Here is a 25727-nt window from a genome sequence, read left to right on the forward strand (position 1 = left end):
TGTTCCCCTTAAGATCAGGAACAAGACAGGGATGTCTGCTTTCACCTCTCTTATTCAACATAGTACTAGAAGTCCTAGTCATGGCAATCAGACAAGAAGAAGAAATAAAAGTCATCCAAATTAGAAAGAAAGAAGTAAAACTGTCTTTATTTGCAGGTGACATGATCTTTATATAAAGAACTCCAAAGATTCCACCAAAAGACTACTAGAACGCATAAATGAATTCAGCAAAGTAACAGGATACAAAATTAATATCCAGAACTCAGTTGCATTTTTATATGCCAATAACGAACTAACAGAAATGGAAAATAAGATAACAATCCTGTTCACAATTGCTTCAAAATAGTAAAATACCTAGGAATAAACCTAACCAGGGATGCAAAAGACCTGTACTCAGAAAATTATAAGACACTGAGGAAAGAAATTGAAGAAGATACAAATAAGTGGAAGCACATACCATGTCATGGATAGGAAGAATTAACATCATTAATATATCCATACTACCCAAAGCAATCCATACATTCAATGCAATTCCTATCGAGAGTCTAATAACTTATTTCACAGAGCCAGAACAAATATTTTAAAATTTTTATGGGACCACAGAAGGCCCTGCATAACAACAGTGATCCTGACAAAGAAGAACAAAGTTGGAGGAATCCCATGACCTAATATCAAATTATACCATAAGGCCATAGTAATCAAAACTGCCTGGTACTGACATAAAAACAGACTCATAGATCAATGGAACAGAATAGAAAGCCCAGAAATAAACCCAAACCTTTATAGTTAATTAATATTTGACAAAGTAAGCAAACACATACAATGCACTAAAGATAGTTTATTCAATAAATGGTATTGAGATAATTGGACAGATACATGCAATATAATGAAACTAGACCACCTCCTTACACCACACACAAGAATAAATTCAAAATGGAACAAAGACTTAAAGTTAGACCAGAAACCATAAAAAACCTAGAAGAAAACATAGGCTGCAAAGTCTTAGACATTGCTTGTAGAACATTTTTTTTAATATGCTTGATTGATTATGCTGTTACAGTTGTCCCAATTTATTTCTCTTTGTTCCCCTCCACCCAGTAACCTTCCTCCCTCCAATTGTCCCCCACCCCTTAGTCCATGCCCATTGGTTGTGCATATAGTTCTTCTCAACATCCTCCTGTCTACTCCACTCCATCCTACTATGCTTCTTAATTCCTGTACCATCTCCCTTCCTTTCCCCCTTCCCCTTCCCTGCTGACCTCCCCCCATAATGTTGCCCATACCTATAATTCATTTCCCACTCTTGTTGCCTACTTAGTTTGCCTTTGTTTCAGTTCCCTGGCTTCTGTTTTTGGTTGTTGTGATACAGTTTTCATTTTAATATTCATAGTTTTGATCCTCCTTCTCCTAAACAAGTCCCTTTAACATTTCATATAACAGTGGTTTGTATCTAATGAACTTCAGTTTTACTTTGTCCTGGAAGCACTTTCTCTGCCCTTCCATTCTGAATGACAGCTTCACTGGCTACAGTAATCGTGGCTGTAGGTTTTGCTTTTCATTACTTTGAATATTTCTTGCCAGTCCCTTCTTGCCTGTAGAGTCTCTTTTGAGAAATCAGCTGATAGTCTAATAGGAACCCCTTTGTACGTAATTCTCTTCTTCTCTCTTGCTGCTTTTAAGATTCTCTCTTTATCCTTAAGTTTTGATGTTTTGATTATAATGTGTCTTGGTGTGGTTCTCCCTGGGTCCAGTTTATCTGGAACTCTCTGTGCTTCCTGGACCTGTAAGTCTATTTCCTTCCCCAAGTTAGAGAAGTTGTGCTTCATTATTTTTTTACATAATTTTTCAATTTCTAGTTCTTCTTCTTCACCTTCTGGCAACCCTATGATTCGCATGTTGGCCCGCTTATAGCTGTCCGATAAGTTTCTGAGCCTCTCCTCATTTTCCTCACTTTTTGTTTCCTCTCTCTACAATGGTTGACTGTTTGTTCCTTCCCTATGTTCCGATTTGTTGATTTGATCCGTGGTTTTCTTGCCCTCACCACCAGTTTTGTACGTTTTTTTGTTCATTTCATCAGGACGAGCCTTCATTCCTTCCCCATCTTGTTTAAGATCTGCTTTTAGGTCTGTAAGAATTCTTATAACCAAAGCTCTGAACTGTGCTTCAGAAAGATTTCCTATCTGCTGCTTCGTTAGATTAGATATCTGCTGTCTGGTCAGCTGCGTCACCGGGATCTCTATCATGATCTGTGCCATCCTGAGAGTTTTGTGTCTACTTTTGCTTCCTGGGCAGGACTGTCACACCTCCTATGCTATAGGGGGTGGAGCCCCATGCACTCCTCACAACCGGGTGACCCTTCTCACGACGCTGTGACGTTTTTGTAAGGGTGGGGGTCTGAGATGGCTTCCTGCTGTTCACTCTCCTGTGAGAGACTGGGAGCCTCCTCCTTCATCCCCACCCCCTCTGGGCCTCACAGTCCAAGGCAATGGGGGTCTGCCTTCCCTGGTGTTGGAATCACAAGATGACGGGTCTCATCTGCAGCCAGGGGTGCTCCCCAGGCGCTTCTCTCCTCCTCTTAAATATGGGTGTCTGTGCTTACCGCTGCCCCACTGCCATCACCACTGCTTCCACCGCCAGCACAGCTTGACCTCTCCACCCCAGCTTCACCCCTCCTACCTGTTCGGATGAGCACTACTTCTTTATAACTTCATACGTTGGACTTTCATTTATATCCTGGAATTTTTGGTTATTTCTGGTTTTGTGATAGTTTTATTCCTTCTTAGTTGTGGAGGGAGATAGAGCATGTCAGTCTAGGCCAGCGGTTCTCAACCTGTGGGTCCTGACCCCTTTGGGGGTCGAACGACCTTTTCACAGGGGTCGCCTAAGACCATCGGAAAACATATATAATTACATATTATTTTTGTGATTAATCACTATGCTTTAATTATGTTCATTTGTAGCAGTGAAAATACATCCTGCATGTCAGATATTTACATTACGATTCATAACAGTAGCAAAATTGCAGTTATGAAGTAGCAACGAAAATAATTTTATGGTTGGGGGTCACCACAACATGAGGAACTGTATTAAAGGGTCGCGGCATTAGGAAGGTTGAGAACCACTGGTCTAGACCTCCATCTTGGCCATAAGTCTTAGAAATTTTTTATTGGACATAACCCCTCAGGCAAGGAAAACAAATGAAAAAATAAAGAAATGGGACTACATCAAACTAAAAAGGTTTTGCACAGCGAAGGAAATCATCAACAAAATTAAAAGACAACCCACAGAATGGGAGAACATATTCACCGATACATCTGATAAGGGGCTAATATCCAAAATGTATAAAGTACTTACAAAACTTTAACACCAAAAAAACAAAAAACGCAACTAAAAAATGGGCACAGGACCCGAATAGACACTTATGCAAAGGTGACATACAAATTGGCCAATACACATATGAAAAGATGCCCAAGATTACTAATCATCAGAGAAATGCAAATTAAAACCACAATCTATGAACAAGTGCTGGAGAGAATATGGAGAAAGTGGAACTCTTTTGCACTGTTTCTGGGAATGCAGATTAGTGCAGCCACTATGGAAGGCAGTATGGAGATACCTCAAAAAATTAAATATAGATTTGTCTTTTGATCTAGCAGTCTCACTCTGGGAATATATCTGAAGGAAATCAAAACACCAATTCCAACCCTGGCTGCTGTGGCTCAGTGGATTGAGGGTTGGCCTGTGAGCCAAGTGTCGCTGGTTCGATTCCCAGTCAGGGTACATGACTTGGTTGCACGTCAGGTCCCCAGTTGGGACGCAAGTGAGAGGCAATCACACAGTGATGTTTTTCTCCCTCTCTTTCTCCTTTCCCCTCTACCTAAAAATAAATAAATAAACAAAACAACAAATAAATAAATAAATATTTAAAAAAAAAACACCAATTCGAAAGAACATAAACTCCCCTGTGTTCGTTGCAAGATTATTTAAAATTGCCAATATATGGAAGCAACCCAAATGTCCATGAATAGATGAGTAGGTAAAACAGCTATGGGTCATTTACACATTGGAATTCTACTCAGCCATAAGAAAGAAGAAAATTTTACCTTTTGCAATAGTACGGATAGACCTAAAGAACATTATGTTAAGTGAAGTAAGCCAGTCAGAGAAAGACAGATACTATATGAGTAAGCCACTCATATGTGGAATCTAATGAACAAACTAAACTAACAGGCAAAACAGAGACAGACTCATAGATAGAGAGCAGATGACAGCTAGTTGGGGATGCTGTTTAGGGAGTGGAGGGATTGAGCAAAAAGGAGAAAGGACTCATGGACATGGACAACAATGTGGTGATTTCTGGGGGAGATGGGAGTATAATGGGACTAAAACCTAATGGGAAAAATATACAATAAAGATTAATTTAAAAAATAGGAAACAAACATAAAAATAAAAATTAAAACATGAAGACAGCAAGAAAAAACACTGAAAGATACACTTAAAATGGTTACAATGGAAAATGTTATATGTATTTTATCACAACTTTTAAATGAGCAAAGGATTTGCATAGACATTTTTCCAAAAAAGATATAAAAATGGCCAATAAGCGCATGAAAATATACTCAACATCATTAGCCAACAGGGACATGAAAGTCAAAACCATAGTGATCACAGTGAGATCACTTCACACCCACTCGGATGGCTGTAATCAAAAGGATCATAACAGTTGGTGATGAGGATGTAGAGCAATTGGAACCTGTTTACATGGCTGGTGGAAATGTAAATTGACATAGCCACTTTGTTAAGTTAACAGTTTCTCAAAAAATTAAACATAGAGACTTCCAGCCAAGATGGAGGCATAAATAGAAATGCTGTGTCTCCTTCCCAACTAAGAAGAATTTAAAACCATTTCAAAACTAAAAAAGAAAAACCAGAAAATTGAAACTACAGGGAATTTCAGCAAAGAAAGAAAGAAGAAATAGCCACAAAGGTAGGAGGGGTGGAGCTGGGATGGAGAGATAGGTGCAGAGTAGGGGCTGCGGAGGAGATGCTTGGCAGCTGCAGCTGGTGCGGCTAGAGACAGCAGCAGCTGGCTGCGTGGGTAGCAGTACAGCGACTATAGCCGCCAGTGAAAAGCACAGTCATACATCTTAAACCCAGAAGCAATCCCAGCCCCAAACCAGACCACATAGCTACAATTCCAGCACCAAGGAAAATAGAGCTGCATTGCTTCTGACTGTGAAAGTCAGTCAGGGATTGGGGTGGAGGAAGAAACTACTGATCTCTCAAAGGAGGCAGTTTGCCTAGTACAGGAAGGGGGAGAAGTGCTTGGAGAAGGGGTGAGTGCTGTGCAAGTGCCATTGTTCCCTCTCAGACCCGTCCTCCATGTACAGTGCCACAACATGATGAAACAGGTCACCAGCACTAACAAATACCTAAGGCTCCACCACTTATAACATAACAGGTGCACACCTCTACCAAGACACAGAGGCAAACACAGAAAGCTATCAATTTGAGGAGACAGAGAAGTACAGCCCAAAAAGGAGGCCAGATCAAGGTTCCAATGAGAGAACTAAGCTACAAGGAAATAGCAAACCTAACAGACGAGGAACTAGTGAACCTAACAGATGAAGAGATAGCCAAATTAACAGATGCACAGTTTAAAGTACTGGTGATAAAGATGCTCACAGACCTGACAGAAAATATTAAACATGACAGGGAAGCAATGAAAGCTGTACTGAGTGAAATGAAGGAAAATCTACATGAAACTAGTGGTGAAGGAAAGGAAACCAGGGCTCAAATAAATGAATTGGAACATAAGGAAGACATAAACAGTCTACCAGGACAGAAGGAGGAAACAAGAATTTTTTAAAATGAGGAGAGACTTAGAAACCTCTGGGATAGCTTTAAGCATGCCAACATCCAAATCATAGAGGTGCCAGAGGAGAGGAGGAAGAGCAAGAAACTGAAAAACTATGTGAAAAAATAATGAAAGAAAACTTCCCTAATTTGGGGAAAGAAATGGAAATAACAGGTCCAGGAAGCACAGAGAGTCCCAAACAAACTAGACCCACACAGGACCACACCAAGGCACATCATAATCAAAATGTCAGAGGTTGAGGATAAAGTGAGAATCTTAAAAGCAGCAAGAGAGAAGAGGAGAATTACCTACAAAGGTGTAGGGGACCCCTGACCTGCAGAGATCCTCTGGTGTCACAGATGAAATTAAGACTTCCCAAGCAGCTTGTGCTAGGGGAGAAAAGGTCGGCAAATGTCTAAGAGACAAATGCCTCGATTGCCTTCCTCCGAGGTCTTTTATTGAGTGCAGTAAGCTTAAGGGCATACAGCATACATGTAAAGCTCATCAATCAATGTTAAACAGTGTGGATTTCAGAAAACAGATATTGTTCAGGGATGACAGTTGAAGGAACGTTGAGATCTCCCTCATGTCAGGCTGCTTTGAACACAAAGACTTCAGATGGCCATAAAATAGGGAGGGTGAGTTCATTTTGAGTTAAAGTTAAAATCTTTGCTGCTGATACAATAAAGCAATTAAGCAAAGTAAAAGAACAGGGCAAGCTTCAAAGGAAATAAAGCATTTTCTCATGGCCTGATTCCCACCGGGGCCCACTGGCTATAGCATCAAGGCATGTATGCACCCAGCTTTCCTGGTTTTCCCGTCAGGTCTTAAAGGCTTTGTTTCATTCACCTGGCCTGCACAGGGCTCCAAGTCTTAATATTTCCCCAGGGGGACCCCGACAAAAGGATACCTATAAGACTGTCAGCTGATTTCTCAAAAGAAATTTTGCAGGCAAGAAGGGACTGGCAGGAAATATTCAAAGTGATGAAAAGCAAGGGCCTAAAACCAAGATTACCCTATCCAGCAAAGCTATCATTCAGAATGGAAGGGCAGAGAAATTGCTTCCCAGACAAGGTAAAGCTGAAGTTCATCATCACCAAGCCATTATTATATGAAATGTTAAAGGGACTTATTTAAGAAAAAGATCAAAACTATGAACATTAAAATGACAACAGAATCACAACTATCAACAATAGAAGCTAGGGAATGGAAACAAAGCAAACTGAGCAGACAACCAGAGTAGAAACAGAATCATAGGTATGGGGAACATGTGGAGGGGTGTCAGCTGGGAGGAGGAAGGAGGGGAGGAGAAGGGAAATGGTACAGGAATTAAGAACCATAGTAGGAGGATGCAGAATAGACAGGCGGATGTATAGAAGAGCTTTTATGCATGACCCATGGACATGGACTAAGGGGGGTGGGACTGCTGGAGGGAGGTGGGTGCTGGGTGGAAGGGAGCCAAGGGAAGAAAATTGGGACAACTGTAACAACAGAATCGATAAAACATACAAAACAAATAAATAATAAAAACAAGTTAAAAATAAACATAGAGTTACCATATAACCCAGCAACTCTAATTTCTCCTAGGGATGTGTCCAAGAAAAATGAAAACAGATGTCCACACAAACATTTGCACATGCATGTTCATAACAACATTTTTCCTGATAGTTGAAAGTGGAAACAAACCATGTCTGTTAACTAGTAATAGACAAACAAAAGTAGTATAGCTATACAATGGAGTATTACTTGGCAATAAAAAAGGGAGAAAATACTGATACATGCTGCAACATGATGAACCTTGAAATACTGTACTAAGTGTTAGTCTTTAGGCATTATATGTCATTTGAATTTTATCTCAATAAAGATCTTAGCAAAAAAAATCACAAGCTTAAAGGCAATCTTCTTAAAAATTATTTCCCACAAATAACAGGTAAAATGAAGTTTAAATCATTAACCGGTGTTTAATATTTTATTGTGGAAATATGCAAATATATGCAAATGTAAAGTGAACAGTGTAAAGAGCCCTCATGTACTACTCATACACTGGCTCTAGAAATTATCAACATTTTAGAGGTGTTTTAAAAGTTATTTTCCCAAATTTTGTTGCAAAAATTTCAAACATCAAAAAAGCTGAAAGATCGAAAAGGGAATACCTATATATCAACCTCCTATATTCTCCCATTAATGTTTTATTCTTCCTGCTTTAATCTATATCCATCTATCTGTCCTTCTACCTATCCATAAATTCATTTGCTTTTTAAAAAATTACAGTTGACATTCAATATTATTTTATATTTGTTTCAGTTGTATTCATTTACTTTTAAAAAGATTATTTATTTATTTTTAGAGAGAGGGGAAGGGAGGGAAAAAGAGAGGGGGAGAAACATCAATGTGCAAGAGATACATCGATCGGTTGCCTCTTTCACATACCCCCCAACCAGGGACCTGGCCCGCAACCCAGACATGTTCCCTGACTAGAAATCAAACCAGCAACCCTTCAGTTCACAGGCTGGCACTCAGTCCACAATCCATTGAGCCACCCCAGCTAATGCTGTATTTATTTAATATCAAATATCAATATCAATCATGGAAACGGAACACTAAATTGCTGCTTGTAAACAATATTTTTATTTCAAGTGAAATATTTACCATTCTAAAGAGCTAGATTAAAGATACCTAGAGGTCTGATTATTTTTTTAATCTTTTAATGTTAGTAATAGTAATTTTTTTTTCAATTATAGTTGTCCCAATTTTTCCCCCATAGCTCCCCAAGGCCCTGCCCCCTCTCCCCTGTTCCCACAGTCCATGTCCATGGATCCTTTATACGTGCTCCTTGACTAGACCCTTCCCCTTTTTCCCCCTGTTATCCCACTCTCCCCTCCCCTCTGGTTACTGTCAGTTTGTTCCTTATTTCCATGTATCTGGTTCTATTTTACTTACTCCTACTCTTCACTAGTAATCTTGATTTTAGGTCCTTGCTTTTCATCACTTTGAATATTTTCTGCTAGTCCCTTCTTGCCTGCAAAGTTTCTTCTGAGAAATCAACTAACGCTCTTATAGGGACCCCTTTGTAGGTAATTTACCTCTTCTCTCTTGCTTCTTATAAAATTCTCTCCTTATCCTTAACCTTTGGCATTTTGATTATGATGTGCCTTGGTGTGGTCCTCCCCGGGTCTAGTTTATTTGGGACTCTCTGTGCTTCCTGGACCTGTTTGTCCATTTTCTTCCCCAAATTAGTAAAGATTACCTTCATTATTTTTTCACATAATTTTTCAATTTCTTGCTCTCCATCTTCACCTTCTGGCATTTCTGTGATTCAGATGTTGGCACATTTAAAGCTATCTCAGAGGTTTCTAAGCATCTCCTCATTCTTTTCAATTCTCATTTCCTCCTGCCATACTGGTTGACTGTTTATTTCTCCCTTATGTTCTAATTTGTTGATTTGAACCCTGGTTTCCTTTCTTTCACGACTAGTTTTGAGTGGATTTTCCTTCATTTCACCGACGATAGCCTTCATTCTTTCCCCGTCCTGTTTAATCTTTTCTGTCAAGTCCGTGAGCATCTTTATCACTAGTGCTTTAGACTCTGCATCTGTTAGATTTGCTGTCTCCCCATCTGTTAGGTTTCCTATCTGCTCGGTCTTAGTTGTGTCACTGGGACCTGGATCTGCTCCCCCCTCCCCTTCTGGGCCATACTTCTCTGTCCTCATCTTGACAGTTTTCTGTATTTGACTCTGTGATATGGGTAGGTCTGTCACACCTTTTACATTATAGGGGGTGGAGTATTAGGTATTCATTAGTGCTGGCAACTTGTTTCACTGCGTTTTTGCCCTGTATGTTGGGGAGGGATCTGAGAGGGAACAGTGCTGGTTGCTACTGCTTTTCCAGGCACTTCTCACCCTTCCTGTACTAAGCAAGCTGCCTCCTTTTCAAGACCGGTAGCTTCTCCCTCTGCCCCAATCCCCACTGGCTTTCACAGTCAGAAGCAATGCAGCTCTATTTTCCCAGTCCCGAAACTGCAAGCTACCCGATCTGGTCTGGGGCTGGAATCACTTCTCAGATATAAGCTGTATGACTGTTTTTCACTAGAGCTATAGTTGCTGTACTGCTAGCCGCACCACCAGCTGCACACGCCAGCCACGCCCACCAAGCACCGCCCCCACAGCGGCTGCTCCTCTCCTCTTTCTTTCCGTCCAGGCTCCACCCTTCCTACCTGTCTGGCTGATTATTTCATCTTTATTTCTTTGCTGAACTTCCCTATAGTTTCGATTTTTCCAGAAGTCTGTCTTCTTTTACTTTCTAAAATTCATTTCAAAATAAATTGCAGAGAGCAGCAGAACACTTCTTCTTAAATACACTGTGTGCATATTATTAACTAGAATTCAACATTTGTTCACCATTCTCTTTGTCCTTTTGAGGTAAAATTTATATACAATGGAATGCACAGATTTTAAGTGTACATTCTGTGAATTCTGACAAAAGTATAGGCCTGTCTGATAAGTTAAAGCCATTGTTTTGATATCTTTTTATAAAATATTTTATTTATTTTTAGAGAGAAGTGAAGGGAGGGAGAAAGGGGGGGAGAGAAAACATCAATGTGTGAGAGAAACATCAATCAGTTGCCTCTTGCACACACCTCAACCACACCCCAACTGGGGACTGGGCCTGCAACCCAGGCACATGCCCTGACCGGGAATCAAACTGGTGGCCTTGCAGGATGATGCTCAACCAACTGAACCATGCCAGTCAGGACCATTGTTTTAATGTCTTTTAAAGATATTTTAATTGCTCAAAGACCTTAAAAATAAATTATTTTAATACATATATTATATATTTAGTATATTAATAGATTTATTATATTTTGTAGAGATTTTTCTACTTCCATTAAATCTCTCAGGGACAAAATGCCAATTACATGTTATGAGTCACCCATCCATATACATCCTGAGGCTTAGTTATTTTAATGAACACTGATTGAAACATTTTACTATGAAAATATGTATTAATATATCTTTCATAATTAACAGTTAGAAACTTTGCTATACCAAGATCTATGTGTTCGGAGTAAACATGTAATATTCCATGGAATGTAATAATTTGTGAGATAAATCTATAAATGAATTTTTTCTCTGTTTTATTGTTGTAAAATACATGTAATGAAAGCTACTATCTTAACCATTTTTAAGTACATTGTTCAGTGGCTATTAAATGTGCCCAGATTGCTGTGTAACCATCACCACCATCAACCTCCATAGCCCTTTTCATCTTGTAAAACTGAAATTCTATACCAATTAAACAATAATTCCCCGTTCTCCCCCTCCTTCAGCCCCTGGCAACCACCATTCTACTTTGTCTTTATGACTTTGACTTAGTAACTCATGAAAGTGGAGTCATCTAGTATTTGTTTTTCTGTGACTGGCTTATTTCACTTAGCATAATGCCTTCAATGTTTATCCATGTTGTAACATGTGTCAGAATTTCCTTCCTCTTTGAATTTGAGAAATATTCCCGTTATATGTATAAAACACATTTTGCTTATCCATTCTTTTATCAATGGATATTTGGGTTGCTTCCACATTTTAGCTGTTGTGAATAATGCAGCTATAAACATGAGTATACAAATAATTTCTTTGAGACCCTGTCTTCAGTTTTTTTTGGTATACACCCAGAAGTGAAATTGCTGGATGATACGGTAATTCTATTTTTAAGTTTTTGAGTAACCACCACCCTATTTTCTATAGTGGTTGTAACATTTTATATTCCCACCAGTAGTGCACAAGAGTTCCAATTTCTCCACATCCTTACCAACACTTGTTTTTTGTTTTGTTTTTTTAAATAGTAGCCATTCTAATGGCTGTAGTGGTATCTCATTGTGTATTGATTTGCATCTCCCTAATGATCAATGATATTGAGCATTTTTTCATGTGTATTGGCCATTTACATATCTGTCTTCTTAGAAGAAATATCTATTTAAGTCCTTTTCCAATTTTAAAATTATGTTGTTTGGAAGAAGAACTAACAATAGGAGTCACAAAAGTGGGGAGACAGAGAAACAACCCCCCATCAAAAGGAAAGGTAGAATCCCCAGAAAGAGTGCTAAATGAAATAGAGGGGAGCAAAATACCAAATATGGAATTCAAAACATGGATTATGGAGAAGCTCAATGAGCTCAGCGGAAACTACAAAGAACTCCAGAAAAACTACAAGGAACTTATTGAGAATTACACCAGCATGAAAAAGGACATGGAAGCTATCAATAAGAGCCAGGAGGAAATGAAGAATATGATCTCTGAATTGAAGAACACAGTAGAAGGAATTAAAAGCAGGCTAGAGGAAGCAGAAGATTGGATCAGTGAGCTGGAGGACAATTTAGACAAAAAGTCCCAGACAGTGCAACAAAATGAAAAAAGACTGAACAAGACTGAAGAGGTTCTAAGACAGCTGCAGGATAACATGAAACATAATAATATCCATATCATAGGAATTCCAGAAGGAGAAGAATAAGAGCAAAGGATAGAAAACCTCTTTGAAAAACTAATGACAGAAAACTTCCCTAACATGAGGAGAGAAAGAGTCGCACAAGTCCAGGAAGCACAGAGGGTCCCAATGAAGATGAACCCCAACAGGCCCACTTCAAGACACATCATCATTAAAATGGCAACATTCAAAGACAAAGAGAGAATCCTAAAAGCAGCAAGAGAGAAACAACTAATAACATACAAGGGAGCTCCAATAAGGCTATCAACCGATTTCTCAACAGAAACACTACAAGCCAGAAGGGAATGGTCAAAAATATTTCAAGCAATGAAAAACAAAGGACTACAACTGAGAATACTCTACCCAGCAAGGCTCTCATTCAAAATGGAAGGTGAAATAAGGAGTTTCTCAGACAAAGGAAAGCTAAAAGAATACATCTCCACCAAATCAACATTGCAAGAGATGCTAAAAAGAATGCTTTAAGAAAAAGAAGAAAAAAAAGAGAGGGAGAGGAACACGGGTATAAAGTGGGGAAATGACAATGAATAAGTACTGAAAGAAAGAAGGAACTTCTACCATTTGCAACAACATGGTTGGAACTAGAGAGAATTATGCTTAGTGAAATAAGCCAGGCAACGAAAGAAAAATACCTTATCGTCATCGTCATCGGCAGCCGTCCGTCTCGAGAGACGATGGCGTAGCTTCTTGAGAGTCTATCTGCACCACCGAGAATGGCTGTGCAGTCCGACTCGGGAGTGACAATCCCTGCCGCACTTGTTACAGGTGAAGGCAGATGGCTGTTGTTGCTGCTGTTGACGCTGCTTCCGCCTCGATCTTTTCTGGACCGCCTCCTCGTTGCGCGCAGCCTCTGCGCGTGACGTACCTTGCCTGACCGCGAGCCTCCAGGCTAGGCGGTCGTCTGCTTGAACTTCTCATGTGTTGAGATTGATGGAGCATTGTGTCATATCCTTTTTGCAGATGTCTTTGAACCGCAGTTTTGGGCACCATGTCATCCTCTGGCCTTCTGCTAGCTCGCCGTAGAGGAGGTCTTTGGGAATACGGCCTGCATCCATTCTTTTGACATGGCCGAGCCACCTGAGGCGTCTCTCACTAAGAACTGCATGCAAACTGCTCATGTTGGCTCGCTTCAGCACCTCGGTGTTGGGGACCTTATCCTGCCAGGCGACATGCAGGACGCGTCGCAGGCACCTCATGTGGAAGCTGTTGAGTTTCCTTTCGTGCCTTGCGTAGGTGGTCCACGTCTCGCTGCCATAGAGGAGAGTGCTGAGTACGCAGGCTTGGTAGATGCGCAGTCTGGTTTTCTCAGTGAGGCTGGAATTGTTCCACGCTCGCCGGTTCAGTTTGGTCATAACTGTGGCTGCCCTGGCGATTCTCCGATTGACCTCCAAGTCGACTGACAGAGAGCTCGAGATGGTGGACCCGAGGTAAGTGAAGTCGTTGACAACCTCCAGGGTGTATCCGTCGATGGTGATGCATGGGGGAGTCCCCGTGCCTTGAGCCATAACGTTCGTCTTCGTCAGGCTGATGGCTAGTCCGAACTCCTTGCATGCGTGGGAAAGGCAAGTGACTAGCTGCTGGAGTCCCTCTTCGGAGTGTGATGTCAAGGCTGCGTCGTCGGCGAAGAGCATCTCACGGATGAGCACCTCTTTGACTTTGGTCTTGGCTCGTAGACGGGCCAGGTTGTAGAGCTTGCCATCGGATCTGGTGTGAATGAAGACACCCTCGCTGCAGTCCTTAAAGGCGTATTGGAGGAGCATGGAGAAGAAGATTCCGAACAGCGTAGGCGCGAGGATGCAGCCCTGCTTTACTCCGCTGCTGACTGGGAAGGCCTCAGAGGTTGCGCCGTTGTAGGACACCGTGCTGTGCATGTTGTCGTGAAAGGACATGACCACAGCAAGCAGATGTGGTGGACAGCCAATCTTCCGTAGCAAGCTGAAGAGACCGCTTCGACTGACCAGATCAAACGCCTTCGTGAGGTCGATAAAGGCGAGGTAGAGTGGTTTATGCTGCTCGTGACACTTCTCCTGCAGCTGGCGTAGGGAGAAGATCATGTCCACTGTTGATCGGCCAGCTCTGAAGCCACACTGGGACTCTGGGTAGACGTGGGAAGCAAGGGTCCGCAGGTGGGCAAGAGCGACCCGGGCGAATACTTTGCTGACGACGCTGAGGAGAGAGATGCCCCGGTAGTTGTTGCAGTCGCTGCGGTCTCCTTTGTTCTTGTACATGGTGATAATGTTGGCATCTCTCATATCCTGAGGGATGTAACCCTCCTTCCAACAGAGACAGAGTAAATGGTGGAGCGGCTGTAGCAGGCCTGGTTTCCCGCTCTTTAGGATTTCTGGAGGGATTCCGTCGCTTCCTGGTGCTTTCCCGCAAGCGAGGCGGTCGATGGCTTTGCCGAGCTCTGCCGCAGTAGGTGGGGTGTCTAGCTCCTCCATGACTGGTAGGTCTGGGTTGGCGTTAAGAGCAGTGTCTGTTACGGTGTTCCACATAGTGTACAGCTCGAGTTAGTGCTCGGTCCACCGCCGCATTTGCTGTTCCTGGTCAGTGATGACCTCACCTGTCTTGGACTTAAGGGGGGCGATCTTGGAGGGGATTGGGCCTGTTGCCTTCTTGATACCCTCATACATTCCTCACGCATTGCCTATATCGGCGGCTTCCTGGATGCTTCTGCACAGGTTTAGCCAATAGGTGTTGGCACAGTGGCGGGCAGTCTTCTGGACTTTGTTCCTGGGAGCCCGTAGAGCTTGAAGTGTACTGGCAGTGGGCGTGGCCTTGTAAGCCAGTAGGGCCTTCCTCTTAGCCTCGATCACGGGTTCCATTTCTTCCCAGTGAGCCTCGTACCAGTCAGCGTTCTTCCGCTCTTTCTTCCCGTAAGCAATAATGGCGGAGTTGTATATGGCGTTGCGGAGACGTGGCCAATTGGATTCGATAATGTCATCTGCCGCCATTCCCTCGCCGAGTGCATCTTCCATCCTGTTGATGAATTGCTGGGTCTTAACTGGGTTGCTGGCACAACTGGTGTTGATGCGTGGGTGACCCTTCATCTTGGAGTGGTGCAACCTCTTCGGCATTATGCGCACCTTGCTTACCACGAGGGCATGGTCCGTGTCGCAGTCTGCACTGTGGTAGCTGCGGGTGAGGAGGGTGCTGCCAATATCCGTTCTTCTGGTGATGACGAGGTCAAGCTGGTGCCAGTGGCGGGAGCGGGGGTGCCTCCATGACACCTGGTGGATCTCTTTGCACTTGAAGAATGTGTTTGTCACGCACAGGCCATGGTGACACGAAAGCTCAAGCAGTCGCTGACCATTCTCATTGATCTTTCCTCTCCCAAAGTTTCCGAGGCAGGTGGGCCAGGCCACGTGGTCGGCTCCTACTCTTGCGTTGAAGTCTCCAAGGAGATAAAGAGCGTTACTTCTGGGGATCTTGGATAACGCTTCGTCCAGTGCATGGTAGAACTGTTCTTTCTCTTCGGTGGTGGCGCAGAGGGTTGGGGCATACGCGCTAAGAATGCTGACTGGGCCGAAAGTTGTTGACAATCGGAGGGTAAGTAATCTCTCTGTGCCTCCTGTGGGTGGCTCTATGGAGTTAACAAGCGTGTTCTTCACAGCGAACCCAACACCGTGCTGTCTTGGTTGGTCCGGAGACTTCCCTTGCCAGTAGAAGGTGTAGTTGGTTTCTCTGATAGTTCCGTTGTCGGCCAACCGGGTCTCCTGTAGAGCCGCAATGTCGATATTTAGTCGTGCCAGTTCCCTGTTGATGACGGCGGTTTTCCTGGCACCATTGATCCACCGAAGGTCTGCAGTAAGTCCGGGACACATGGTCCTGATGTTCCAGCTAGCGAGGCGAAGAGCTGGAGGCTTCTTTCTTGTTGTTTGCTTGGAATTGCCTGGTGCGAGTGTTTTGTGGCCCACTTTTCGAGAGACGCCTCTCTGATCCCCACGCACCCAGTGGGGCAGGCGAGCCATGGCGAGATGGCACCTAATTGGCTGGGGGCTGCCCAGCTTGAGGCGGGCGGTAGCTGTCCAGTGAGGTGCGATGACCTCTCCCACCGTCAGAGGAGACCCCTGGCACTCGTTTCCTTCGCCAATCGGATGAGCTTATAACTGGTATCTGTCTCCTCCCGTGTTGAGTCGACATCTTGCGATGACGCTGGAGTGTCCTCTCCAGTGAAGCTACAAAGCCTGGGCAGGGTGATATGGAGGGCCAGCTGTTGCCCATGCAGCAGACCCCCCCCCCCCTTCACAGCTGAAGGATCCAAGGGGAAAGACAGAGTCAATACAGCTTGGCTTCAGGTGCGCCGCAGGAGTTGCCGGTGTTGACTACAATGTCAAACCGCCTTAGGGACTCCGGCTCCGGATTTTCTGTCGGGGTTTACTCCCTTAGCCTTTCCCCTGAGGAGGTATGCCGCAAGGCAGCGGAGGTTTGGAGTCAGAGTTTCCCTTCTCCTTAGCCCTTCCCCTGAAGAGGTATGCCGCAAGGCAGTGGAGGTTTTTTGGAGTCAGAGTTTTCCTTCTCTGATGTGCCCTGACTGGAAGATCGAACCAGTGACACTTAGCTCACAGGCCGACGCTCAATCCACTGAGCCAAATCAGCCAGGAGGAAAAATACCTTATATTATCACCTAATGAACAACACAAACAAATGAGCAAAATTGAACCAGAGGTATGTAAACAAGGAATAAACTAACAGTAACAAAGGGGGAGATGGGAGGGAGAGAAGGGGGTAAGAAGGGGAAGGGTCTAGTCAAAGAACATGTATAAATGACCCATGGACATGGACAACTGGGTGGGGACTGAATATGGGAGAAGGGGGGGCAGGGTGCAGGGAAGCAAAAGAGGGGAAAAATGGGACAACTGTAATGGAAAAACAAACAAAAAAATTTTTAGTGGGGGAAAAATTGAAAATATAAAGAATGGAAATGCAAGTTCAGTGAATGTTAGAAGGACAAGGATTTTCCTTCACACTGTATATTTTTCTCCCTGTCTAATCCCTCCAGAGTTTGTCATTCTAGAGAAGTAAGTAATGACATAGGTTTCTTTGCATAAAACTAATAAGACCAGTTGTTAAAAGAGGTTGTTTTTTTTTAACTAAGACTTTGACTGGAATGTCATGCCTGAAGGAGACATGCTTGGGCTTTGGTTGTTACCAAAAAGCCCTGAGGAACTGGGATTAACTTTCAAAGGTAATAAAAGTACACGAGATAAAAGGCCTTGTACCTTGGATGGATGCGCGGTCCATGGCAATCTTTCCAGGGAAGGAATGAAGGTTGTTTTCCTGAAAGATGGCTAGATGGGACTTTAAGGCACAATGGAAAACCAGAGGGACTTGGAAAAGACAGGTGTTTACAGGCAAGGCTGAATGCCCGGTATGTGGTTCTCCTTCTGGGCCTTGAAGAGCAGACGGAAGATCACCCTAAATATTCCTTGCATAAGTTCCAGCAAAGTGGAACTAAAGATCATAAGTGATCATTTTCTGCTCTTGTAGTGTTTATGCAAATAAACAGGATAAATTTAAAATGGACTTAATGCAGTCCCTTTAATGACAAGGAGGGTAATCCTAGGGAGAAAAATCGTGATTCAAGTAAAATCACAATGCTCAGTGGTGGACTGTAAAGTAGTGCAGCTAACCATCTTTAAGGTTTCTTTTCATTTAAAATTTGTTTTCATTTGAAAGTTAAACTATGTCTGTGGCATTACCAAGGATGTTTAATTTACAGGCAAAAAGAATGTCAAGTGCCTTGCAACTGGATGTCTTTCCAATAAGACAGTCCTACAGATTTAGAGACTTGTATGTGGGTTATGTTACATAAATTAACACGTGTTTTCTGTTTTCAACGGACATAAGCCTATGATCTCATTGCCTGAGTGATTGTTTGTATGTATAGGCCTCACTTAATCCTGTCTGCATTGCTGCCTCCTGAGACTCAATGGTTTGACTGAACTAAGTGGCTGGGTTGGTGAAGAACGGGGTCGTCTGTAGGCTTCACTTTAAAACTGGTTTCTCTTTTCTGTCCTAAAGGCTTGGACAGAAAGAGCCCAGAAGCCTGAAAGGGGGGAAACCTAAAATATTTCCCTCAGTCAAAACTAAGTATAATGGGCAAAAGGGTTTTGGACAGGTGAGATGTACCTGGCACACCTTCCTCCAGAGAAGCCCTTCGTTTCCTTAATGTGGGACGTTGAAAAATTAATACCTGTCTTTTGTCATCTAGTGATTATGGATTGAATGATGTCCTTTAACGCTGTTGCCAAATCTGTTGCCTCCAGAATACAATAAGGATGCCAGCCTGTTAAATCAAGCATGCCATTGTCCGGGGACAGCCAGCTGACCTGGAGTCTGCAAGATCCTTCCCCATGTGGGAAGGCCACACTCCCCTCCACACCCCCACTGTTATTAGGGATTTCTGGACCCAAGGGTACGTAGGACGATGACCATGTCCAGCTTGAAGCAGGTAGAGGAGCTCGAGAGCTTCACCCATTGTCCTTTATAACATTATAAAGTGTCTTAAGTCTGAGAAGGAGGGATTGATATTTTTTATTGTTAAAATAATTAATTAATTAATTAATTTTTTAAAAAAGAAGAAGAATATATGAAAGGGCGAGGCAGGAGAGCTTGTATGTACGACCCATGGGCATGAATCGTACTAGGGGGGGATTTTGGGTGGTGGTGGGGTGCTGGGCAGAGGGGAGCAAAGGGGAAAAATTGGAACTATTGTAACAATATAATCAATAAAATATACTTTAAAAATTATGTTGTTTGTTTGTCGTTGACTTTTAGGAGTTATGTATATACACTGGATATTAATTATCGGATAATTATTTGCAAATATTTTCTCCCATTCTGTGGACTCTCTTTTAAATTTTTATAAATTTTAAAATTTTCATGAAGTCCAATTAGCTTATTTTTTTCTTTTGTTAACTGTGCCTTTGGTGTTATTAATGAATGAACTTTTAAGTCAGTTAACTTACGGTATGTTCAAGAGTTGTTGATTTTGTTTTCAAAAACAGGCAAACCAAGGTTTTGTTTTTAATGTAAAAACTTCATGGAATATAAAAAACTCAACACTATCATTTTGTCTAAAGGAATACTACCAGGTTGTAATGATTAATGAGAATTTATTTGCCTTTTTTTCCAATGCGGTCACTGTATGTCTCTGTGATTATAATAAATTTTATACATTTATAATAAAAATACAAAACTATAACTTACTAGGATGACATTTTTTATGGCATAGGCACCTCTGTTTTTGATATAAATATAAAAAGAAGGTATATAAAAAAGGAGAGCTCAGAATTTATTTTAAACCAAACACTCTCAAATTTAAAAAAAAAGTTTGTATCAATGCCCAAAATTTGTTCCACTCCATGCCTATGATGTCATTTTAGAAATTAGATAAAATGGAAATGTGATGAGATAGACAAATTCACAAAAGATAGAATTCACTAGTAGTGCTTTTGGATATGTGTCATAGCAGTTTGCCTTTTGCAGGATGAAAATATTAATTACACATTTTAAAAAATCACAATGTTATGAATCTCCCTGGAGTCTAGAAAGTCTTTTGTATTTCTTAATTACTAAATCTTGGTTCTGCTGCACAGGTTTCTTTCTCATTTCTCCTGTTGCATCCAGGATCATCTTTGCAATTTCCTCTGAAAACAACTATACATTAGCATACAAGGTTTCGGGGGATGGGGTGAGAAGCTATTAATTCAGATGTTATGAAACTGTGATAATGCTCTTATTTAAGACGCTTATTGAGGTCTGTTTATACTTTGTAGTTTTAAAAATAAGCCCAAGGGGCTCCTCCTAGTTGTCACAATCCTCCTTGAATCTCGTATCCTGTCTGTCTCTTCCTATCTGACAGTAGAATTGATGCCTCTCTAATCCCTGGAAGTTTGGAACTAATGAACTAACTGCTGAGCTGCTGCCACGGAGCTTGGTCCCAAACTATACTGTACTTCACACTCGATTTATTCTCCAGATGGCGAGACTGTGCTGCCCTGCCGCGAGGGACCACCTTTTCCACTGGAGTGTAAAAGTGGACGGATGTTGTTTTCTTTGCAGATTTGATCATTCTGCGCTAGAAACTTGCAAGGATGATTAGTTATTAGCTTTAATGGGTGCCAGTTGAACCAACTGCACGCATATTTTCTCCTTTAATTTTAGAGTCTGCAGGTCTTGGTCATGGTTGATTTATCCACTCTCTATGTCACTGGAACATGTCTCTTCCTCAAGTGATAAGAACACAGTCTCTGAAATCATAGCACGCCTTGGTTCCTGGCCCAGACAGAGTCACATAATACAGTGACTTATGTATAAGGAAGGATAAGTTTATTAGCAGTGGGATAAGTTTATTAGCCACTGGTCCACTGCACTGAGCAGCCCAAAGCACGAAATGTCTATCAAATGCCAGAACTTTGGTACCACTACCTTTCAGAACTGGGTCTGTGAAGATTCTGATCAGTGCTGACCTTTCTCTGTGACCTCTGCAGAGCCCACCCCTGGTATCAAATATGCTACAGAGCACCCTATGGTGATTAGTCTCTGCAAAGATCTAATGTAACTGTTGGTAAAGGCCTTCATTCTATTATTCCGACTTTTCTAGGTTGTCACATCCTAGGGTGACAAGTTCATCCTACACGAGAAACACTTACCAAGGCCACCCTGTAGTGTTAGCACATTTAGAATGTGGTTCCTTCTAAACTTCATTTTGAACAAGCTGTTTTTTTAGTGGCCTCTTTTTGCTTTCATTTTCATTTCCTTTTTTCTTCAGGGAGAACTCAGCAACCAATAATAATCTCAGCAGATTACTTGGCTAGCCCTTCTGAAAAGATGGTTTCTGCTGGGCTATGTTTTACTAATCTCCCTACCAAGATGGAAATTAAAGGATGGCCAGGGTCAAACAGGAGCCAGAGGAAAAGACAGAAATGTGAAAGGGAGTGAGGTGATGGAAATGAGAAAGAGGTGGTAACAAGAAGTAAGATGTGCGTTAGGGAGAGGGAGGAGAAGAAAGAGGGAAAAGCAGAGAACAGAATGAGCACAATTTCTTTCTTTTCACAACTGGGTGGACTGTGGCTCTCTAGCTGAACACCCAGAACTAAACTTAATTCTTCTTAGAAACTGCCTTACTCTCATCCAACAGATGGCATGGGTGTGTTGGCTAGCACAGTAACATGTTTCACCATTAAAATACCAAAAAGAAAAAATATATATCAACATGCTTGTTGGTTGGTGTAAATTCAGTGGAGTTGGATATTTTGGGATACGTGGCAGAGGGATACAAAGTTTATGTAAATTTCGACAGGCAACAACCTGTTAATAAGTGTGTTGTGTGGCAATATACATCCAATCTCTTTTCTTTTTTCTTTTTTTTTTTTTTTTTTTTTTTGAAAGGTACGGAATGATGAAGTAGAAAGAGCTTGGTTTTAATTCTGAGCCAGAAAGAGAAAAAAAGAAAAAAGTCTAATAAAATGCTGATTATTTGTTGCTCATTATTATTGCAGGAAAAGTACTAATCAGATTATGCCTAAAATTGGAGTTAGGTACTTCATTTGCAGCCAATTGCACAAGGCCAGAATTTTACTAAGTAAACCAGAATGTGCTGAAACCATGGCAATCTGACTTTAGATAAAAACTATAAACAGGTTTAGAACATGGGCTTTGAACAAACAGTCCCCTTTAAATCCAAATGAAACAACAGAACAGCTTTAGAGGTAGCATTTTGTTTGACAACAATATTAGTAATTTAAGAAGTTGAGCACACATGCAGATTAAAGTAGAGAATGGAGATGAAGCTTCAAATAACTCTAGTTTTAAGATGCATTTCAGGCTAAATGATCTAGTTACTTCCCTTCCACTTTCCATTCGCTCTGTCCCAACAGACCCTTCACAAGCTGGACCTGCTATTGAAAGAAATGCTGTGAGTTGAAATCTTTACAGGCTGCAGCAATCCGAGTTTGTAGTTGTGCAGGCTACATGGAGGACAACACATTTTAGGTTCTCTGAGGCCATGGATCTAAATACACACACTGGAAGCATTTCTCTTGCCAGCTCTAGATGGACTTGGAACCATGATATTGATTGAGCGAACTTCTGCTTTTCACCTTCAGGATTTTCATATTTAGTGGATGTAACAAAAGGGCATCATAGAGCAGTAGATGAGTTTTATAGCTGTGGACTGGCCAACCGCGTGGTGTGGAACCTAGCCACTGTTGGCTGCATCATCCCTCACTTTAGCTCATGTCAGCACTCTCTTGCTTTTGTCTAAGCTTGATCTAATTACTGGCAGTCAGAGCTCTATAAATCAGGACTCCACAGAGCTGTCTTAAACTGGTCCTAAATACTCTGTTTCCATCTGACCTGACAACTCTAAGCTACTGTTTTCTCACACTGTTTAACTCAGACCACATTTGGAAGCCTCCCCTGCTTCCACCCAATTGTAGATCTACATCCGTCTGGTTTAAATCGACTGTCCTGGCTTGTCTTGTTGATTACACTTAGACTCAATATGGGCTCAAATAATTCTTTTTTTTGTCTCCATTTTGGTTTGCTATTTTTCTAGATAAGCAGTGCTGTTCAAATGGCTGCATATTGTTAAGACTTTTTTTTTAAAAAAACCACATTCATCAGCAGTGAGAAGCTTTAAAGTTTTATTAGTATCATAAAAACCCTTCCCAAATGAAAGTACTTTTGATATGTGTTCATTCTGACAATGAAAATTTGTTGAGGGCTTTTGGCAAGTTGGAGGAATTTGTTTTTGAAACTGAAATTGGCAGGAAGTAATGACCTCAAATTTCTTTTTTTCTCAACTCCAACCCTCACCCCCTCAATGCAAATGCATTCCTTTCCCTTCCTCCCTCCCTCCCTCACTTTCATCAACCCAAACTGAAAGCCAATAAATAACATATTGGTTTCATACAATTTTTCTGAGGACAATTCAAATACTGAAACAGACTTTCAACCTTTCAGCTTTTCTTAACTGAAGCAGAGACTATCAAATCAAAGGAAAAAAATGTGTTTTGTCTACCACTCCATAAAGGTTTCTTGGTGGTATTATTTCGTTCTATCTTAATAAGTTGGAACTTTTTTGTAGTGTGGAGTGTCATTTTCCTGCGACTGCCTTCCTAATTGAATGTCAAGATTCAATCAAAATGAAAAAAAAAAAAGTTTAAGTGAATGAAAAAGCATGAAGCATGTGCAAAAAGGAAAACAATTTTTTCCCCTAATGTGAATATGCCAACAGATGAGACTGCCTTTACCCATGTTATCTAGCTTCTCATATTTATTAAATGAGAATCACAGGTAGACTTAGGACCATGCCTAGTTCTTAATAAATGCTCGATAAATATTACCTATCAATTAATTTACCTTTGCAACTTAAAAGTAATGCTAATGAGCAAGATGACACTACTATTTAAGAGTATGCCAGTATGCACTGTAGGAGCCATCATCTATGTCATAGTCACCTTGAATGAAGTCTGGAAATCAATCACCTATCATATTGTGTGACTTATTTCAAATACCACTTGTTTAATAGACAGGAAATTTGTAGATATAGTAATGGTGCTTAGGCTCTGAATCTATATAACAGTTTCACAGGAGATACATTTTATCAACCCTTACAGAGTGAAGCTAGATTAAGAATAGTAAAAACTCTTGAAGGCTTTGATCTGGGCCCAACTGAAAAGTGTGTGAGAATCAACTCAGTGTCCAGTGGTCTGGCTGAAGAAGACCTGGAGACCCTCTTGCAATCCCAAGTCCTTCCTTCCAGCCTAATGCTACCGAAGGTGGAAGGTCCTGAAGAAATCCAGTGGGTGAGTAGCTAATCCTTAGCTTTATTTTATTTTTTTATTGATTGATTTTAGAGAAAGAGGTTGAAGGAGAGAGAGAGAGAAACATCAATTTGTTGTTCCACTTACTTATGTATTCACTGGTTGATTCTTTCTTGTATGTGCCTTGACCAGGGATCAAACCCACAACCTTGGCATTTTGGGATGATGCTCAAACCAACTGAGTTACCCAGCTAGGGACACTAATGCTTTGCTTTAATTAAAGATTCAGGACTGGCTAAGATGTAGCAGCAAAAAGGAAGCATTTGAGTGCTGCTGGTTTTAAAAATACATGAGATCAAGAGGCCATATTCTTCACACAAAGAGAACCTGGCTTTGCCGAAAGTGTTCTATGAGACAGCTCAGCTCTTGAAATGATGCTTCTGCTTCCTAATCAGATTTGTGGTTTGGTTAGCACAGCATCCACGGTAGTCCTTACAGAGCAGTCCTTGAAAACAAGCTTGCCTAAGAATTGGATCCTTTTTACACCCTGCCAGGCCCTAACCCTCCACCTGGGAGAGCAGTGATGTAAATGGCCTTTACCCAGCCAGATTCATTGGAAGAAAGCATAGACGCAAATGAAAAAATGAACCTAGAGGAGAAGAGGTAAAGGTCACTTCTTAGGGCAAAGAGAGGAATAAACAGGAAGCTTTTAACCAGCGGTTTTAATTAGCACAAATATTATTTCCTGAACAGTTCTCCAGTTCCTCCTTTTAAATTGCTGACAGGTGCGTTTGTGTTTCATGACAGACTTTTGAACCAATAAAAACTTGGCATGTAAAATTACTTAAGAAAACTTTGAAATGGCCCTAATTATACTATGATTGTTTTTATTGTCAAAATGGGTGTAGGCGAGATTTTATTTAGCAGTTGCAATGATTCTGCAGATCTCTGCTGAATAAAATAACATGCCATTGTGCCACTCCAAGGCAGAGAGCCTATGACACAGAGAGTGCCGGAAGCGTAATTAAGGACATGTAGGACAGTAGTTATTTTGATGCCACATCTGGGATTACTCTAAGGCTATGATTGCAATTGTAGCAATACGCTGAGTAGTTATAATACCTGAGGGAACTGCTCACCTTTTTAATGGCAGGTAGGTAAGTTGGACCTGTGCTTTCCAATGCCGTGGCTGTCTGCCACATGTAGCTACCAAGCACTTGAAATGTGGCAAGTCCAAATTGAGACGTCCTGGAAGTGTAAAATATACATGGGATTTTGAAGATTTCATAGTCTCCCCACACTGTCCTCCAAAAGAATGTAAATTATCTCAGTAGTTTTTATATTGATTGTATGTAGAAATGATAATATTTAGGATATATTGGGTTAATTTTAATAATGTTAGTTTTAACATTATTAAAGTTAAATTTACTTGTTTCATTTTACTTTTTTAATGTAGCTACTAGAAAATTTAGAATTACACATGTAGCTGCCATTATTTTTCAGTTGGACAGCTCCGTGTTGCTGCCTTCTTGAAGTCTGGTGTTCAAGGACCCGTATTTATATTCTACACTGGAGTTCTCTCCTAGGTCACCCCTCAGAGGC

At 41.4% G+C, this 25727-nt stretch overlaps 1 protein-coding gene across 8 annotated transcripts in view; it reads left to right on the forward strand.

Annotated features, from left to right (window-relative positions):
• Positions 1–25727, forward strand: part of CLYBL (citramalyl-CoA lyase) — a 337517-nt gene that overhangs the window by 273071 nt on the left and 38719 nt on the right. For all 8 annotated transcript variants that reach the window (XM_090258575.1, XM_090258578.1, XM_090258573.1 and 5 more), the window contains exon 3: positions 23979–24167. In XM_090258575.1, the coding sequence (XP_090114701.1) occupies positions 23979–24167 (189 nt within the window). The remainder of the gene's footprint in view (positions 1–23978; positions 24168–25727) is intronic.

This window comes from Furipterus horrens, unplaced genomic scaffold (genome assembly GCF_987537825.1).
Source record: "Furipterus horrens unplaced genomic scaffold, mFurHor1.1.pri manual_scaffold_12, whole genome shotgun sequence".
Classification (NCBI taxonomy): Eukaryota; Metazoa; Chordata; class Mammalia; order Chiroptera; family Furipteridae; genus Furipterus; species Furipterus horrens.